The 19,809-nt window shown below is 37.2% G+C and overlaps 1 protein-coding gene across 11 annotated transcripts in view; it reads right to left on the bottom strand.

Annotated features, from left to right (window-relative positions):
- Positions 1 to 19,809, bottom strand: part of INPP4B (inositol polyphosphate-4-phosphatase type II B) — a 717,808-nt gene that overhangs the window by 68,470 nt on the left and 629,529 nt on the right. For all 11 annotated transcript variants that reach the window (XM_079920302.1, XM_079920301.1, XM_079920305.1 and 8 more), the window contains 5 exons: positions 19,352 to 19,524; positions 17,917 to 18,040; positions 16,310 to 16,427; positions 12,915 to 13,055; positions 8,179 to 8,276 (listed from right to left, as the gene is read on the bottom strand). In XM_079920302.1, the coding sequence (XP_079776428.1) occupies positions 8,179 to 8,276; positions 12,915 to 13,055; positions 16,310 to 16,427; positions 17,917 to 18,040; positions 19,352 to 19,524 (654 nt within the window). The remainder of the gene's footprint in view (positions 1 to 8,178; positions 8,277 to 12,914; positions 13,056 to 16,309; positions 16,428 to 17,916; positions 18,041 to 19,351; positions 19,525 to 19,809) is intronic.

Here is a 19,809-nt window from a genome sequence, read left to right as displayed (position 1 = left end):
ATTTAGAGGGTTAACTTAGCCTTTTAACACTGCTACAAATTATCCCTTGATTTCACTGTGAAAGAAAAATAGTAGATTATATGGATTTTAAGTATGATCCCACATAGTAGTTTTTCCCTCCTTAACAAAGAGCCTAACCCTTATTCCTACTCTTAATAAAGCTTTTACGTACCTCCTTAAATGGAGTGCAACCCGGTGATGCTTTAGGTTACAATATTTCTGCATGAGGAAAAACCCTACATATGTTGGTATAATTTCATAGATACGGTTTGGACTTTTGTTATGGAAAACAACCACAGTCACATCATACCTTCATTCTGTGCCAAATCTATGATAGTGTTGTCTCAAAAATATGTTGACATAACAGGAAACAAAATATCAGGAAGAATTCAGTCTGTTAAGACAACTCATTTCAACTAATGAAATAAAATTGATTTGATGCAAAAGTACATCCTGTTTTCAAGCATGAGATATATTTATATATTTCTAAAACAGCTATATTTAATTAGCAATAATTTATATGAGGTCTCATGTTCTTCCAATTTTTAAAACTTACATTCCCATGAAGAGTTTCAATGACTTGAATGTAGGGATTACTTTGTATTTCATATATCAGAAATACTTCAACAATTACTTATACATATTTCTTTTTAGGTGTATAATTGTTTATGTGTAGTATTGATATCTTTCATAGACTTTGCCAACAAACTACTTTTTAATATAATGTATGTTTTGAGTAAGGATGACACAGCATTGGTTCTCATACATTAGTATGGATCAGAAATGACTTGGAAGGCTTACTAAAACAGATTACAGGGCAAGTTCAATAGACCTGCGGAGGGCCCTGAGAATGTGCATTACTAACAGATTTCCAGGTGACACGGATGCTGCTGGCCCAGGGACCTCACTTTGAAAGGACCCATATAAAGAGAAATCAAGTTGTTTATAAAAATTATGGGAATTACTTCCAAATTACAAGTAACTGTAAGAAAATTATCCACCAACAAGTCACTGGGAGAGCCTTTCCCAGAAGCATGGAGTGACACTTTGTCTTCAGGAACAGGTGTTATTTTATTTTATTTTTTCTTGCCATGGCTTGTGGGATCATAGTTCCCTGACCGGGGATCAAAGCTGTGCCCTTGGTAGTGAAAGCTCGGAGTCCTAACCACTGGACCACCAGGGAATTCCCAGGAAAAGAAGGATGGTGGGAAGCCTGGGTGAAGAAAAGAAGATGAACACAAGAACCAGATTCAAATTACCTGTACTCTTTGAACCCTATTAGGTGAAGCCAGAGTGAGGCCTTCACATAATGACATTGAATTGCTTGTTTTCTAAAAGGAGACCAATAGAAAGATTAAAGAAAAAATTCCTGTTTTCTACAGGTTCTTGGTGCTCTGGCCGGCTGTAAGGCCTGTGTCTCTGAGGTGGGAGAGCCGAGTTCAGGACATTGGTCCACCAGAGACCTCCTGACTCCATGTAATATAAAACAGCGAAAGCTCTCCCAGAGATTTCCATCTCAACACTAAGACGCAGCTCCACTCAACGACCAGCAAGCTACAGTGCTGGACACCCTATACCAAACAACTAGCAAGACAGGAACACAACCCCACCCATTAGCAAAGAGGCTGCCTAAAATCATAATAAGGTCACAGACACCCCAAAACACACCACCGGATGTGGTCCTGCCCACCAGAAAGAAAAGAATCAGCCTCATCCACCAGAATACAAGCAATAATACCCTCCACCAGGAAGCCTACACAACACACTGAACCAACCTTAGCCACTGGGGGCAGACACCAAAAGCAACTGTAACTACAAACCTGCAGCCTGTGAAAAGGAGACCCCAAACACAGAAAGTTAAGCAAAATGAGAAGACAGAGAAACACAGCAGATGGAAGAGCAAAGTAAAAACCCACCAGACCAAACAAATGAAGAGGAAATAGGCAGTCTACCTGAAAAAGAATTCAGAATAATGATAGTAAAGATGATCCAAAATCTTGGAAACAGAATGGAGAAAATGCAAGAATTGTTTGACAAGGACCTAGAAGAACTGAACAACAAACAAACGATGAACAACACAATAAATGAAATTAAAAATTCTCTAGAAGGACTCAATAGCAGAATAACTGAGGCAGAAGAACGGATAAGTGACCTGGAAGATAAAATAGTGGAAATAACTACCACAGAGCAGAATAAAGAAAAAACAATGAAAAGAATTGAGGACAGCCTCAGAATCCTCTGGGACAACATTAAATGCACCAACATTCGAATAATACGGGTCCCAGAAGAAAAAGAAAAAAAGAAAGGGACTGAGAAAATATTTGCAGAGATTATAGTTGAAAACTTCCTTAATATGGGAAAGGAAATAAGTCCAGGAAGTGCAGGGAGTCCCATACAGGATAAATCCAAGGAGAAACATGCCAAGACACATATTAATCAAACAATCAAAAATTAATACAAAGAAAAAATATTCAAAGCAGCAAGGGAAAAACAAGTAACATACAAGGGAATCCCCATAAGGTTAACAGCTGATCTTTCAGCAGAAACTCTGCAAGCCAGAAGGGAGTGGCAGGACATATTTAAAGTGATGAAAGGGAAAACTCTACAACCAAGATTATTCTGCCCAGCAAGGATCTCATTCAGATTCAACGGAGAAATTAAAATCTTTACAGACAAGCAAAAGTTAAGAGAATTCAACACCACGAAACCAGCTTACAACAAATGCTAAAGAAACTTCTCTAGGCAGGAAACACAAGAGAAGGAAAAGACCTACAATAACAATCCCAAAACAATTAAGAAAATGGTAATAGGAACGTACATATCGATAATTACCCTAAATGTAAAGGGATTAAATGCTCCAACCAAAACACAGAGACTGGCTGAATGGATACAAAAAAGACATAGACTGGCTGAAGGGATACAAAAATAAAACCCGTATATATACAGTCAACTAGAGACCCACTTCAGACCTAGGGACACATACAGACTGAAAGTGATGGAATGGAAAAAGATATTCCATACATATGGAAATCAAAAGAAAGCTGGAGTAGTAATTCTCATATCAGACAAAATAGACTTTAAAATAAGGACTATTACAAGAAACAAAGAAGGACACTACATAATGATCAAGGGATCAAACCACAAAGAAGATATAACAATTGTAAATATTTATGCACCCAACATAGGAATACCTCAATACATAAGGCAAATGCTAACAGCAATAAAAGGGGAAATTGACAGTAACACAGTCATAGTAGGGGACTTTAACACCCCACTTTCACCAATGGACAGATAATCCAAAATGAAAATAAAAAAGGAACACATTAAACAAGATGGACTTAATTGATATTTATAGGACGTTCCATCTAAAAACAACAGAATACACTTTCTTCTCAAGTGCTCATAGAACACTCTCCAGGATAGATCATATCTTGGGTCACAAATCAAGCCTTGGTAAATTTAAGAAAACTGAAATCATATCAAGTATCTTTTCCAACCACAACGCTATGAGACTAGATATCAATTACAGGAAAATACATGGAGGCTAAACAATACACTACTTAATAACCAAGAGATCACTGAAGAAGTCAAAGAAGAAATAAAAAAATAACTAGAAACAAATGACAATGAAAACACGATGGCCCAAAACCAATGGGATGCAGCAAAAGCAGTTCTAAGAGGGAAGTTTAGAGCAATACAATCCTACCTCAAGAAACAAGAAACATCTCAAATAAACAACCTAAACTTACACCTAAAGCAATTACAGAAAGAAGGACAAAAAAACCCCAAAGTTGAGCTGAAGGAAAGAAATCATAAAGATCAGATCAGGAATAAATGAAAAAGAAATGAAGGAAACAACAGCAAAGATCAATAAATTAAAAGCTGGTTCTTTGAGAAGATAAGCAAAATTGATAAACCATTAGGTAGACTCATCAAGAAAGAAAGGGAGAAGACTCAAATCAGTAGAATTAGAAATGAAACAGGGGAAGTAACAACTGACACTGCAGAAATACAAAAGATCCTGAGAGACTACTACAAGCAGCTATATGCCAATGAAATGGACAACCTGGAAGAAATGGACACATTCTTAGAAAAACACAACTTTCCGAGACTGAACCAGGAAGAAATAGAAAATATGAACAGATCAATCACAAGCACTCAAATTGAGACTGTGATTTAAAATCTTCCAACAAACAAAAGCCTAGGACCAGATGGCTTCACAGGCAAATTCTATCAAACATATAGAGAAGAGCTAACAACTATCCTTCTCAAACTCTTCCAAAATATAGCAGAGGGAGGAACACTCCCAAACTCATTCTACGAGGCCACCATCACCCTGATACCAAAACCAGACAAAGATGTCCCAAAAATGAAACCTACAGGCTAATATCACTGATGAACATAGATGCAAAAATCCTCAACAAAATACTAGCAAACATAATCCAACAGCACATTAAAAGGATCATACACCATGATCAAGTGGGGTTTATCCCAGGAATGCAAGGATTCTTCAATGAACGCAAATCAATCAATGTGATACACCATATTAACAAACTGAAGGAGAAAAACCATATGGTCATCTCAATAGATGCAGAGAAAGCTTTCGACAAAATTCAACACCCATTTATGATAAAAGCTCTCCAGAAGGTAGGCATAGAGGGAACTTACCTCAACATAATAAAGGCCATATATAACAAACCCACAGCCAACATCGTTCTCAATGGTGAAAAACTGAAAGCATTTCCACTAAGATCAAGAATAAGACAAGGTTGCCCACTCTCACCACTCTTATTCAACATAGTTTTGGAAGTTTTAGCCACAGCAATCAGAGAAGAAAAAGAAATAACAGGAATCCAAATCAGAAAAGAAGAAGTAAAACTGTCACTGTCTGCAGATGACATGATACTATACATAGAGAATCCTAAAGATGCTACCAGAAAACTACTAGAACTAATCAATGAACTTGCTAAAATAGTAGGATATAAAATTATTGCACAGAAATCTCTTTCCTTTCTATACACTAATGATGAAAAATCTGAAAGAGAAATTAAGGAAACACTCCCATTTACCATTGCAACAAAAAGAATAAAATACCTAGGAATAAACCTACCTAAGGAGACAAAAGACCCGTATGCAGAAAACTATAAGACACTGATAAAAGAAATCAAAAATGATACAAAAAGATGGAGAGATATACCATGTTCTTGGGTTGGAAGAATCAACATTGCAAAAATGACTCTACTACCCAAAGCAATCTACAGATTCAGTGCAATCCCTATCAAACTACCAATGGCATTTTTCATAGAACTAGAACAAAAAATTTCACAATTTACATGGAAACAGAAAAGACCCAGAATAGCCAAAGCAATCTTGAGAAAGAAAAAAGGAGCTGGAGGAATCAGGCTCCCTGACTTCAGACTATACAACAAAGGTACAGTAATCCAGACAGTATGGTATGGGCACAAAAACAGAAATACAGATCAATGGAACAGGATAGAAAGTTCAGAGATAAACCCATGCACATATGGTCACCTTATTTTTGATAAAGGAGCCAAGAATATACAATGGAAAAAGACAGCCACTTCAATAAGTGGTCCTGGGAAAACTGGACAGCTACATGTAAAAGAATGAAATAAGAACACTCCCTAACACGATCCCCCAAAATAAACTCAAAATGGATTAAAGACATAAATATAAGGCCAGACACTATCAAACTCTTAGAGGAAAACATAGGCAGCATACTCTATGACATAAATCACACCAAGATCCTTTTCGACCCACCTCCTAGAGAAATGGAAATAAAAACAAAAATAAACAAATGGGACCTAATGAAACTTAAAACCCTTTGCACAGTAAAGGAAACCATAAACAAGACAAAAAGATGACCCTCAGAATGGGAGAAAATATTTGCAAATGAAGCAACTGACAAAGGATTAATCTCCAAAATTTACAAAGAGCTCATGCAGCTCAATATCAAAAAAACAAACAACCCAATCCAAAAATGGGCAGAAGACCTAAAAAGACACTTCTCCAAAGAAGATATACACATTACCAACAAACACATGAAAGGATGCTCAACATCACCAATCATTAGAGAAATGCAAATCAAAATTACAATGAGGTATCACTTCACAACCAGTCAGAATGGCCATCATTAAATATCTACAAACAATAAATATTGGTGAGGCTGTGGAGAAAAGGGAACCCTCTTGCACTGTTGGTGGGAATGTAAATTCATACAGCCACTATGGAGAACAGTATGGAGGTTCCTTAAAAAAACAAAAATAGAACTACCATATGACCCAGCATTCCCACTACTGGGCATATACACTTAGAGAACCATATTTCAAAAAGAGTCATGTACCCCAATGTTCATTGCAGCTCTTTTTACAATAGCCAGGACATGAAAGCAACCTAAGTGTCCATCCACAGATGAATGGATAAAGAAGATATGGCACATATACACAATGGAATATTACTCAGCCATATAAAGAAATGAAATTGAGTTATTTGCAGTGAGGTGGATGGACCTAGAATCTGTTATACAGAGTGAAGTAAGTCAGAAAGAGAAAAACAAATACCGTATGCTAACACATATATATGGAATCTAAAAAAAAAAAAACAAAAAACCTGGTCATGAAGAACCTAGGGGAAGGACAGGAATAAAGATACAGACGTAGAGAATGGACTTGAGGACACAGGGAGGGGGAAGGGTAAGCTGGGACGATGTGAGAGAGTGGCATGGACATATATACACTGCTAAATGTAAAGTAGATAGCTAGTGGGAAGCAGCCACAAAGCACAGGGAGATCAGCTCCGCGTTTTGTGATCACCTAGAGGGGTGGGATAGTGAGGGTGGGAGGGAGATGCAAGAGGGAGGAGATATGGGGATATATGTATATGTATAGCTGATTCACTTTGTTATAAAGCAGAAACTAACACACCATTGTAAAGCAACTGTACTCCAATAAAGATGTTTAAAAAAATAATGAAAAAAAATGATCCACCAATGTCCACGTTATAATGAACTTTCCCCATAATTACTAATGCAAAGTAGTTTTGTTTATATTATTAACCTTCTGAGTAATTAACAAACTGAAAATTCATAAGTATTCTGGCTGCCAAAGAATCTCTGTACTTAATTTCACTTTGGCTTTAAAAGTATTTTATTTGAAATAAAATATAAAAGCAGCAGTAAAATTTTCTAACTATAAAATCACACGGACGTGTGCTTATGCCACTGTAATATTTTGAAGCAAGATAACTGTGTAATAAAAAGACCTAAGTACGCTGCTACCTAAGATATTTCAAACTAAGTATCAGAATACAGTTCAGTGAACAAATTGCTAGTGAATCGATGACAGGTAGAGTTTTATTACAGCTTTTTGGTAACAAATATTAAGATATTTCCTGCTTTATTAAAACCTAGTTTCTTATTGTGAATAACTAAGTATCTCAACTTATTTCTTTATAGTACTTATGGATGAGCTCCAAATACATTCTTTATTCTCTAATTTTGCACTGCTCAAATACGTGCTTAATTTTGTGGGAAAAAGGACGGCAGAACCGAACAATGGCACAAAACAAAACAAAAAACAAAATGTAAAACACAGTTCTATAGGCTTATGCCCCAACATTTTCACATAAATATTGCAATAACTATATTCAATAATTTGCTCCTTAATTTATACCACTTTTTATTACTTGTAAAATTTATATTCTATCAGACATATATATATATGCATAAATATAAAATATATAAATATATACACACACACATATATATGTGAAAGATATAGCTGATGTAGCTTATAAATCAGAAAACTAAATCTTTATTAAAGTCTTTTACATGGTTAAGAATTCCACAAAATTTCTGTTGGACTCAATTGAGATTTCTAATTATAAGTTCCTTATTTTTGACTTTTGATATTTTCTAGTGGCACTGAAATTAATGTCCTAGCATAAGCAGCAGGACACACTTGAGTGCAATCAGGGCAGCGAGGCAGGTGTCGGCCAGGCCACCTTGGCAATCAGTTTTCTTGGCGCAGACAATCTCAAAATCACTCTCACATTTACACTGTGCTTTATTCTTCCATTGACCTCTATGTCTGACCTCTCCCGAAGAATTATAATCAAGAAATTATTATTGTTGCTTTTCTTTGTAACTTGCATACTTACAATCGGGAGGCATCTTTTCCATAAATACCGTGTAATATTCTTTTAGAAGTTCAAAATTTTCCTGATTAATACTTTCTTGCAAAGAGACATCTCCAAACCTAAACATAGAACAAAGAGAATAGTTATGGGTTATAAAAGAGCACCCGAAAGTTACCTTTTTTAATCTTTCTTTTTTAAATAGGTGGCAATAGTTTTGTAAGGAAGGAGTCTCTGTTTTCTAAGCAACATTGTGCAAAGGTGATTTCAACTATATTCCAGTCTCCACTGGCCCTGACTCCACCAATCCCTATTGACACACCAAAATATTCCCACAGTCATCAAATGTGAACCTGAATGAAATACGAAATCTAAAACACCAACCCCGTGCCTCTGCATAATTGATACTCAGTTAATGTTAGTCTCCCTACCTCTGCAGGGCTATATCTCTAAAGACCTAAAAACTCTTCCTTCTCTCTTTTTATCCCTCCTATATTCCACTTCACCAATGACAGCTTGTGGAGAGGTCCATAGGACCAGGACTGAACATTGGGCTGCATACAGTCTTAAACACACTGTCAACTGCTGTAGGCACATGTAGAGTACTCCAGTCTCCCAGGGACTGGTTCACTTCTGTGGCCCTTTCTTTCTGCCCACACCATGAAGGATGCCAGCCTCTGTACTGGTGCTCTTCTGCCACCTTCTTCAGGCAAAACTTTCTACCTGTATATCACTGACCTTGTGTTTTCTTTAAGCCCTTCTCAGGCTTAAACTTAAAATCCTCTTGTCTCTCTATAAAAGGATGCCATGCAAATGGCTTCCAATATGTATCCTCATCCAAACGGCTTCCAACATGTATCCTCATCCAAATATCTCCATTCAAATCTGTATTTCTAGATGTCAACTGAAAATTTCAAAGTGAATTAACCCACACCACTTCAAATGCAACCTAACCAAAAACTGAAACCACCTCCTCCTTTTGTTTAGAAATAGGCGTGTTTCTAATATTCTGACATTAATTCAGGTTCAAAATCTAGGCACCCTTTTGGATTTCCTCGGTTTTCCGCACTCCATCCACTATTCACTGATATATTCGCATCTCCGGTGTCCTTTCCTTCTTTTTCTTTACCACTGTCATTTTAGGTATTTAGTAATATTCAGTCTCGACTGGATATAAAGCCTCCCAAATATGAGAAGTGCTATGCCTCCAGGTTCCTTCCCTTCCAATCTATCCCTTACATCATGGTCAGATCATTCATTCATTCAACAAATATTTATTTAACATCAGCCATGTGCCAGATGCTGCATAGGCAATGAATGAAATGTTGGAGAAGTTAGCCTACCACCCGTTTCATCATATCTGCTCACTAAACTTCACTGCATCTCCTCTCTGTGTAAGAACAAAGTCCAGTCTCTTTTGTTTAGCATCTAATGTCTCCACAAAGGCCTCCGAAACCCTTTGTTTGTGGGAATGGAATTACACCCTTCTACTTTACCAGCAGGATTTTGATGCCTTTGGGACTTTTCACATGCTATTCCTCCTCTGACTAGGAAGCCTTACTTTCCTTATCAGCTTGATTAATTCTGATTTGTCCTTCAAAGCCCTGTGGAAGGGGCATATATACTATGAAACCTTCCTGATGAAATGTTCTCCCATCTGTGAATCACTTTCTTTCCTCCATGAATCTGGTCCCTCCTACATCTTTGCTTACTGTATGAGTCAAACTGTGGTGTATCATTTGTTGAACTGTCTTCCTTATTGGATGGTGGGTCCTCTCAGGATGGGGATCATGTCAGTTCTTCTTGTTACACTGCCTGCTCCCTGTGTCCCACAGCTTGGCAGAGTAATGCCTGGTGCAGAGTCAATGTTCAAAAACTTTACTGAGTTAAACTTGGAGGACAGGAATACGAACCCAGGAAAATCTACAGGAGAGTTAGCCTGAACTCTGAAATACACTCTTCTACCTTTTTCAGACATTATAAACACCTGGTATTTAAAAAATGTTATCCTTGTTGGAGTAATACTAGTGTTACAGACTAAATGTTTGTGTCCCCTCAAAGATCATATGTTGAAGCCCTAACCCCCAGTGTGGATGTGTTTGAAGATGGAACCTCTGAAGAAGTCATTAAGATTATGAGGGTGGGGCCCTGAACCAGTGGGATTAGTGTCCTTGTGAAAAGAGTCATCAAAGAGCTGGTTCTCTCTCTCTACACACACAAAGAAGAGGTCATGTGAGCACACAGCAAGAAAGCTGAAGACAATTCTCACCAGAAACCAAATTGGCCAGAATCTGGGACTTCTCAGCCTCTAAAACTGTGAGAAATAAATTTCTGTTGTTTAAGCCACACAACCTGTGGTAGTTTGTTATGGTAGCCCAAGCAGATTAATTAGTACTTACTTATTTAAAAATGGATATACATTACATAAGTTTTGGCTATGGGTACATATATAGTAACATATTATACCTGGATTACATAGCATACCTAACATGTGAATGTTGATGGAAAAAGCTCAAAATTCAGAATCAGAAAAATAAAGCTCAGAGAACAAAGTGATTTGCTCAAAGTAGTAGTTGGTTGATATCCGAGGGCCAGCCTTCCTGCTTCCCTTTGTGTTTCTCTCTATTTTGCAGTTGTGTCTCTTTTTCAAATCCCATGTATCTTAAACAGCATCCAGGTATGAAAAAATACATTTTTTTTTTGCGGTACACGGGCCTCTCACTGTTGTGGCCTCTCCCGTTGCGGAGCACAGGCTCCAGACGCACAGGCTCAGTGGCCATGGCTCATGGGCCCAGCTGCTCTGTGGCATGTGGGATCTTCCCGGACCAGGGCACGAACCCATGTCCCCTGCATCGGCAGGCAGACTCTCAACCACTGCGCCACCAGGGAAGCCAGAAAAAATACATTTTTATAGGCAAGACAGATGAGAGAGAAGGGGAGGGGCATTTTAAAAAAAATAAAGTGACTAACATCTAAAATAGTAACAATGACATGTAAATTAACCTAATCTAGAAGGCTTGAAAATACAATGCTAAGTATTCCTTGAAAAGTCTGTAAATGGAGAGTCTCACATGTCTCTCAAGACTGCACTCACAGGTCTTAACTTAGTAATTTAAACTCCAAACACTCTGTACTCTAGTGTACCAAAGAAGAGACAATTAATTTAGAGTGCTGTTTTCCCCCCCAATTGTTCATTAATATCATTTACCTCCCAAATTGTATAATTTATGTTCATAAACATCATTCTCCTCAACCTGTGAACTTGCTGTGAGACAACATATAAAGATGACTGGAATATAATCTGATCTTACATAATTATTTGCAAAAGTGCTTAATTATTGAAGAATCAACTTTTTGTACAATACAGTGAAAAAAATTATATTCTGATTTAAGCATACTATAAGACAAGAGACTAATAGCTTCCACACAGTTTGAGATTAAACATGCAATACAAAACTGGCATGGAATTTTGTAACTGGCAAGTGAGAATTATGAAAATCTATGTTGTCCAGAAAACCTTTTGGATGAAAGGGGGAGACGGAGAAATCGTTGAAAATAGTAGCTAAAAACAGGCACCTTCACCATCATTGAAATTCAAGACGGCTATAAATGTAGTGGTAGTTTTAGTTTAGTAAAAAACATTAATAAAGGATTAAAACATACATAACAAGTTATGGCAAAGAATATGCCAGCTACCTATGGGGGAAGGAAACATTTAGAGAGTGAATTATTGACAAGGAAGCATTTTAAAATACTCTTCAAAAGTTTTGCTTTGGGGGAAATTTTCCAGCTAGGCTTTACAGCAAGACACTAACTTCTGGGCTTCCCTGGTGGTGCAGTGGTTGAAGAGTCCACCTGCCAATGCAGGGGACACGGGTTCGTGCCCTGGTCTGGGAAGATCTCACATGCCGCGGAGCGGCTGGGCCCATGAGCCATGGCCACTGAGCCTGCGCGTCCAGAGCCTGTGCTCCGCAACGGGAGAGGCCACAGTGGTGAGAGGCCCGCGTACCGCAAAAAAAAAAAAAAAAAAAAAGACACTAACTTCTTTCTCTGAGAAGTTTTAGAGAATCTTTTAAAAATGTGTTCTGTGAATCTTAACTCTTATCCACGTTTTCGATAATCTCTACATGGGAATCATGTAAGATGCAAAAGTAATTCCTTTGTCTGCTCAAAGCGTTTTTGACAGTTGCTTATGCGATCACATACAATCATCTGTCATTTAACTGAGAAAATTATTATGAAAAGATGTGTTGTCATCCTCCAATAACAATTATTTTAATAAATAAATTTTTAAAATTATTTAAATAAATTTTAAAAATTAAAAAAAATTTTTTGAATAAATTAAAAAATATTTTAGTAATTAAAACAAAAGGAAAAAATAGCGTGTTTTATTAGGTCCAGAAAAGTTGGACACAATTAGCAGAGTTTACAATGTTGAAATATATGTAAGCACAAAAAAATTCTAAAATTTGATACACACATGTAGGTATTGGGAAACATGAAGAAAGTTAATCCATGTGAATATTTTGGTATTGACACCAATATTCTCCTTGTTATTTTGCCATATTTAAATTTGATGTGGGCCAGGAATCCTTAAATATGAATAATTCTGCTTGCCATATCAAATAACTTTGTACTGATGAAAAGGAAAATGTTACCCATGAATCTAATTTCTATGTACAGGAACACGTGGAATTATTTAGCATATCCATAACAATTATACAAAAAAATCAAGTACCGACCTTATATCTGAAGCTTACCTCTCAGCAAGAGTTTGCTGTTCATTGATTCCAACATTGAAAAGTACTGGATACACATGAAGCAATTGTCCTTCTTTAATCTGTAGAGGCAGGGACTCAAACATTCTGCCTGGAAGCTTCACCTCCACCACATAATGTTCACTGGAGAAAGAGGAGGGCAAAGAGAAGCAGCCTTGCTTTATTTCATTCAATTTTATGTTACTTTAGATTCATATGAAAGAAACAATACAACAGTTGGAATATAGCAGTGATTTAGGTTTTTGGCTTCTATCTGCTTATTTTCTTTTATTAATTCATTTGACAATCATTTCATTCACTTCACTGTTAAATTACTTGGCATAAAGAGTCATTTACATTTATCTCCATTACTCTGAGGTTTTATAGGAAAGGAAGAATATTTAGTGCATCTTTGTATAAAAGGGCCATGTGCATAAGAGCTTCAATATTTGTTTTCTTGATTTAATTATTTAAAAACCCAGTCTCAAGAATAAGAAAAGCAATTTAATGATGGATTTTTTAATATAGTGAAACTAATGAACCAAATCATTTATACATTTTTTAGCATGGCCTAATTGTTATTATAGATGAACCTCTGTTTGTGATGACCTGATGGAAATGTAATGGTTTCATTATTTAAGATGTAACCTTTCGGCTTTCCTGATCATTTTGCAACATTAACATATCACCAGAGCATTTTTTCTTTGGAAATTTCCATTAAAAATTACCCCTAATGTTTAGTGTTGAAAATTCAAATTAGGATTCACAAAATAGGGTCAATAAGAATAGCTGCTTCTAGATTCTGAAACTTGATATCTTCTGACCCAGTGTGAATTGATTAAAGAAATGTCAAGTTTCATCTGGAATTTAGGAAAATCCATGTGTTTCCTGAACTATACAGAGTGCTGGTGTTGTAATATGTGTATGGGGTAACGAAGAACAGGACAATTAGAGAGTCTCTGTGAAAATCTTTTCAGTTTCTCTAGTATAATAATACTGCTACGTACTCTGGATACTTGACAGTGAGACTTGTTTCTTACCTCAGCTTTGAACTAGAGAATCTGGAAATACCATCAATCCAGCAAGCAGGGATGTTAGCACTACCCTCAGAGGATGGACACTTTATTTTTCTTTCCTAAATTGCTCTCAGTGTCCTTTACAATAGCCTGGCTAACAGAAGGCTGATGTTTATTTCAAAATTTTCAGGAATATGAGAAGATTCAATGAGCCAAGGCTGCATTTAAAGATTTCTCTGAAGGTAAAACATTATACACATTCTTTATGATAACTTTTTTTTTTAAATTGAAGTATAGCTGATATACAATGTTGTGTTTCAGGTGTACAGCAAAGTGATTATTCTTTTTCAGATTTTTTCCATTATAGGTTATTACAAGATACTGAATAAGTTCCCTGTGCTATACAGTAGGTCAATGTTATTTATATAGTAGTGTGTATCTGTTAATTCCATACTCCCAATTTACCCCCCACCCCTTTCCCGTTTGGTAATCGTAAGGTTGCTTTCTATGTCTGTGAGTCTATTTCTGTTTTGTAAATAAGTTCATTTGTACATTTTTTTTTGATTCCACATATAAGTGATATTATGTGATATTTGTCTTTGTCTGACTTACTTCACTTAGTATGATCATTTCTACGTCCATCCATGTTGCTGCAAATAGCATTATTTCATTCTTTTTTATGGCTAATATTCCATTGTATATATGTACCACATCTTCCTTGTTCATTCATTTGTCAGTGGGCATTTAGGTTGCTTCCATGTCTTGGTTGTTGTAAATAGTGCTGCTGTGAACATTAGGGTGCATGTATCTTTTTGAATTAGGGGTTTCATTTTTTTCCAGAGATATGCTCAGGAGTGGGCTTGCTGGATCATATGATAACTCTACTTTTAGTTTTTTAAGGAACCTCCATACTGTTCTCCATAGTGGCTGCACCAATTTATATTCCCACCAACAGTGTAGGAGGGTTCCCTTTTCTCCACACCCTCTCTAGCATTTATTATTTGTAGACTTTTTGATGATGGCCATTCTGACTGGTTGTGAGGTGATACCTCATTGCAGTTTTGATCTACATCTCTCTAATAATTAGCAATGCTGAGCATCTTTTCATGTACCTGTTGGCCATCTGTATGTCTTCTCTGGAGAAATGTCTATTTAGGTCTACTGCCCATTTTTTGATTTTTTTTTTTTGATATTGAGCTGTACGAACTGTATATTTTGGAAATTAATCCCTTCTCAGTTTCATCATTTGCAAATATTTTCTCCCATTCTGTTTGTTGTCTTTTTGTTTTGTTTATGGTTTCCTTTGCTGTGCAAAAGCCTTTAAGTTTAATTAGGTCCCATTTGTTTATTTTTGCTTTTGTTTTCATTACTCTAAGGGACGGATCCAAAAATATATTGCAATTTATGTCAACAGTGTTCTGCCCTATGTTTTCCTCTAGGAGTTTTATAGTATCCAGTCTTACATTTAGGTCTTTAATCCATTTTGAGTTTATTTTTGTAAACTCAACGAATGTTCTGATTTCATTCGTTTACATGCAGCTGCCCAATTTTCCCAGCACCACTTATTAAACAGACTATCTTTTCTCCATTCTATGTTCTTGCCTCCTTTGTAGTAGTTGTAATGACCATAAGTCTGTAGGTTTATTTCTGGACTTTCTATATGATAATATTTTGTCATCTCTATTAAAATATAATTGACATAGGGCTTCCCTGGTGGCGCAGTGGTTGAGAGTCCGCCGGCCGATGCAGGGGACACGGGTTCGTACCCCGGTCCGGGAAGATCCCACATGCTGCGGAGCGACTGGGCCCGTGAGCCATGGCCGCCGAGCCTGAGCGTCCGGAGCCTGTGCTCCGCAACGGGAGAGGCCACAACAGTGAGAGGCCCGCGTACCGCAAAATAAATAAATAAATAATAATAATAATTAAGAAAAATGGTGGTATGTGCCCCTGACATAGCAATATACCTTTTCTAAAATGTTGCTGCTTTTAATACCAAGAATTTAATACCAAGTCATCTCAAGAATTATGACACTATTAACCAAATGATTCCAGCAAAAGTAAAAACGTCCAGACCTTTAGATTAGATAGTAATAAAGAGAAAATTTTTTCTCATGCCTGCTATTATTTTGAATTTCTCATATTTCATAGGGGAGCCTTACCCTACTTACCTCATTTTAGTACCATTTACAAACATTCATGAGACTTTTATGAGTTTTTCAAGATCTTCCCCTGCCATGTCACCTACATTTATTTTTCACCAAAAAGGCAAAGAGAACAAAAGAAACATTTCCAAACCAAACCTTAATTCTCCTTGGCTCCTTTGTCAGGGGTTAATTAAAAATATCTAACAAAGCTTGGTCTTAGGAAATGAACACCACTTACCGCCTTCCTGTTATAACTGGCAAGACATCATTGGATGTGGCTTCAGTTATTTTAAAAGCTACTTTCTTCAAATCTGAAATACCAACGGTCATGTCCTCCAGCATTCCAATTTCCTCACCTAAACAAGGGCAAAGGAGCCTAGTTACAAACATACTATTTGAAGAAAGTCACTTTGTACTCCACCTTCCTGCTGGAATTTGTTTTAACAGTTTAGTGAATGAGTTTCTGAAGGCAGAGAATCCATTCTCAATACGTTTTCCTGAGTCTGAAGGTTTTCATCAGTGAAACAAGAACCATTTAAATAGACTCCAGCTGTCCACATACCCTTTGAGGGAAGGAAAGAGGAATGCGTTTGCTGGAAGGTTAGAGAGAAGTTTTAATCCTTCTATGGCACAAAGTATCATGCAGATCTCTTTCCCTTGGCAGGACTGACATTTGATTTCTAGAAATAATAGAGATGGCTGAACTGAAGGTCACTGACCCAAGCTCATGCTAGTTTTATATCTTAATACACTGACAAATAAAACCTAAGAAGGAGGTAATTAAATAAGATTCTAGATCAGTCCTGCACAACAGAAATATAACGTGAGCCACATATATAATTTAAAATTTCCTGGTAATCATCTTTTTAAAGAGTAAAATTTTAAAAGGTGAAATTAATAATCTGTTTTCCTTTAGCCTGATGGTTCCAAAATAACATTTCAGCTGTAAATCAATATACTATGATTAATTATTCATTAATTATTAATATAAAACTCTTTTTTCACTAGTCTTTGAAACCTGGTGTGCACGTTGAGTACTTATTGATTTGGACTAGATACATTTCAAGTGTTCAATTGCCACACCAACCTATGTATTGAACAGGGCAGCTCTAGACAGTACAGAGTTGGGACTTTAAAAATCCAGTCATTGAAACTAGGTTGGCAAAAGCCTTTATTTAAAAAGCCTCAGTTTAAAAAGCCTCAGCCTGTGAAATAATCTATAATCCCATTTTCAAAACATAATGAGAAAAAAAAATGTCATGAAGAACCTAGGGGTAAGACAGGAATAAAGACACAGACCTACTAGAGAACGGACTTGAGGATATGGGGAGGGGGAAGGGTGAGCTGTGACAAAGCGCGAGAGAGGCATGGACATAGGTACACTGCCAAACGTGGGGTAGATAGCTGGTGGGAAGCGGCCGCGTGGCACAGGGAGATCAGCTCGGTGCTTTGTGACCCCCTGGAGGGGTGGGATAGGGAGGGTGGGAGGGAGGGAGACGCAAGAGGGAAGAGATACGGGAACATATGTATATGTATAACTGATTCACTTTGTTATAAAGCAGAAACTAACACACCATTGTGAAGCAATTATACTCCAATAAAGATGTTAAAAAAATAAAAATAAAATAAAATAAATCTTGAAGACTAAAAAAACAAAAAACATAATGAGAGTAAAAGCACAGTGACAGGGAAAATGAATACAAAGAACTAAAAGTTACATTCTTTCTCTAATGCTTGATGCAAGAAAGGTTTACTACTCATTTTTATATTTAACTGAAGAATCTATGGATCCCATATCTTTATGAATAGGAATCTTATTTTAACATGGACTAAAGCAATACTTACTATATGTACTTAGCAGTCCTTCATATTGTACTATCAATCCCACCGTGTGAAGCTGCTCAAGGAAGCCAGGGTCATACAAACTTGTGTGCAATTTGATGATAAAACCACAGACCAATCCAGCAAGCTAAAAAAAAATCATTGAAGAGATTACTGGGGTCAGCAAACTTTAATTTAAAAATATATGTCTTTGAGACATCACAGACATAATTAGAAATGTTCAAGTATATGTAACAAAATTATAACTATTTATATATCCATTTTGAAATGCGTTGACTGCATTTACTCTAGTATGGCTTGGGGAAGGCAGCATTGTGAAATGGGAACGACCACGGACTCGGAATCTGCAAATCCTGTCCCTCCCATTTCTAAGCAGTAAAACCATAAAAAGTTATTTAACACTTGCAAATCTTTCTGTTCTTATTTTTTTGCACACGGAAAATAGAGACAATAGTTCTCATTTTGCAGAGTCGTTGAAAGGACACAATGGAGAAATGTGTATAAGGCAGAGCATGATGCCTGACACTTAGCTCCGTTTGCTACTGGGTCATGCATGAAATAGGGGGGACAAGAGATATTTTGGGTAAGACATGCCCTTTGTCTGGAAGGTTTAGAAGGAGAGGCTTCTGTCTCTTTCCTTCCACGTGTCTGTCTATAAAACTCAATCATGGTGGTGGAGGCAGGAGGGGAGAAGGAACACAGCCATTGTGATGGAGGCCAACCTTGGTGTCATGGGCTAGGGTTGGGTGTAGGCAAAGGAGGTGGTCCTGTCAAACTTCCCATTCAAGACTATGGCCTGGTGAACTTATTTTATAAACACCAAAAAGAGATCATTATGAAGTCCCGTCCTGGGATTCATGAGGGAGCTGTATAAATAAGGGGTTGCAAACAGATCCCTTTTGCCGGTCCTGGCTGCCATCCACACTGTGCACGGTGTGGACAGCCCACGGCATAACATGAGGACAGGATGGGGGACCCTTTCCTTCACAGACTCTCTGCCCTGTGAAACAGCATGGACATTTCAGAGACTTGGCCACCTCTTTGCTGAAATAAATACTTCAGGTCTCAGACACTGTTTCCATTCGGCTTGTATTTATTATGAGTAAGAAAAACTGGGTACTAAACTTAAAAAAAAGAATCCCTTTAAAACGAAAACTGCCAAAGGACCTATGGTATAGCACAGGAAACTCTGCTCAAAATTATGTAACAACCTCAATGGGAAAAGAATTTGCAAAAGAATAGATATATGTGTATGTATAACTGAATCACTTTGCTGCACACCTGAAACTATCACAACATTGTAATCAACTATATGTCAATATAAAATAAAAGGATTCAGGAAAAAAGAAAACTGTCAAAAAAAGATATCTATCTTCACCAAGGATACTATTTGACAACCCATCACTGTGCTGGGCTCACAAGATCAAGAGGCACCTACTGCTTGGCTGAAGACGACGTCTCTTCTTAGCGTCAGCATCAAACATTGGGGAAGGCTGTAGGCCAGCTCCTGAAGGAGCACGAACGTCAGGGACTGCTTGGCTCGATTCACCACTTCTCCCATGCAGTCCTTCAGGGTGAGGATGAGGGGGTACAACTGTTCATACCAGTCCTCTGCGGGGTGGATGGGGCATAAGAACAGTGGGATAGATGAAGGAAGGTCTTGGAAGATAGAACCAATTTGTTTATTTTTTCAGTGAAGTTCTACACATTATTAAGGAGTCACAAAGATTAGATTTAAAGATCTCCAATTCCAATCTCTCCTCTGAACTCCAGGTGTCTATTACCAGCCACCCACTTGGGAGTATCTAGCTCATCTATAGTAGAAGTCTTCTCTTCTCTACTCATCTCTAATCTGTGCATTGCCTGTATCTTAGCGGATGGTACCACCAAACTCTT

The sequence above is a fragment of the Stenella coeruleoalba genome, assembly GCF_951394435.1.
Source record: "Stenella coeruleoalba genome assembly, chromosome: 4".
Taxonomy (NCBI): domain Eukaryota; kingdom Metazoa; phylum Chordata; class Mammalia; order Artiodactyla; family Delphinidae; genus Stenella; species Stenella coeruleoalba.
The sequence above is the reverse complement of the archived record's forward strand: the minus strand, read 5'-3'. Positions and strand labels throughout refer to the sequence as shown.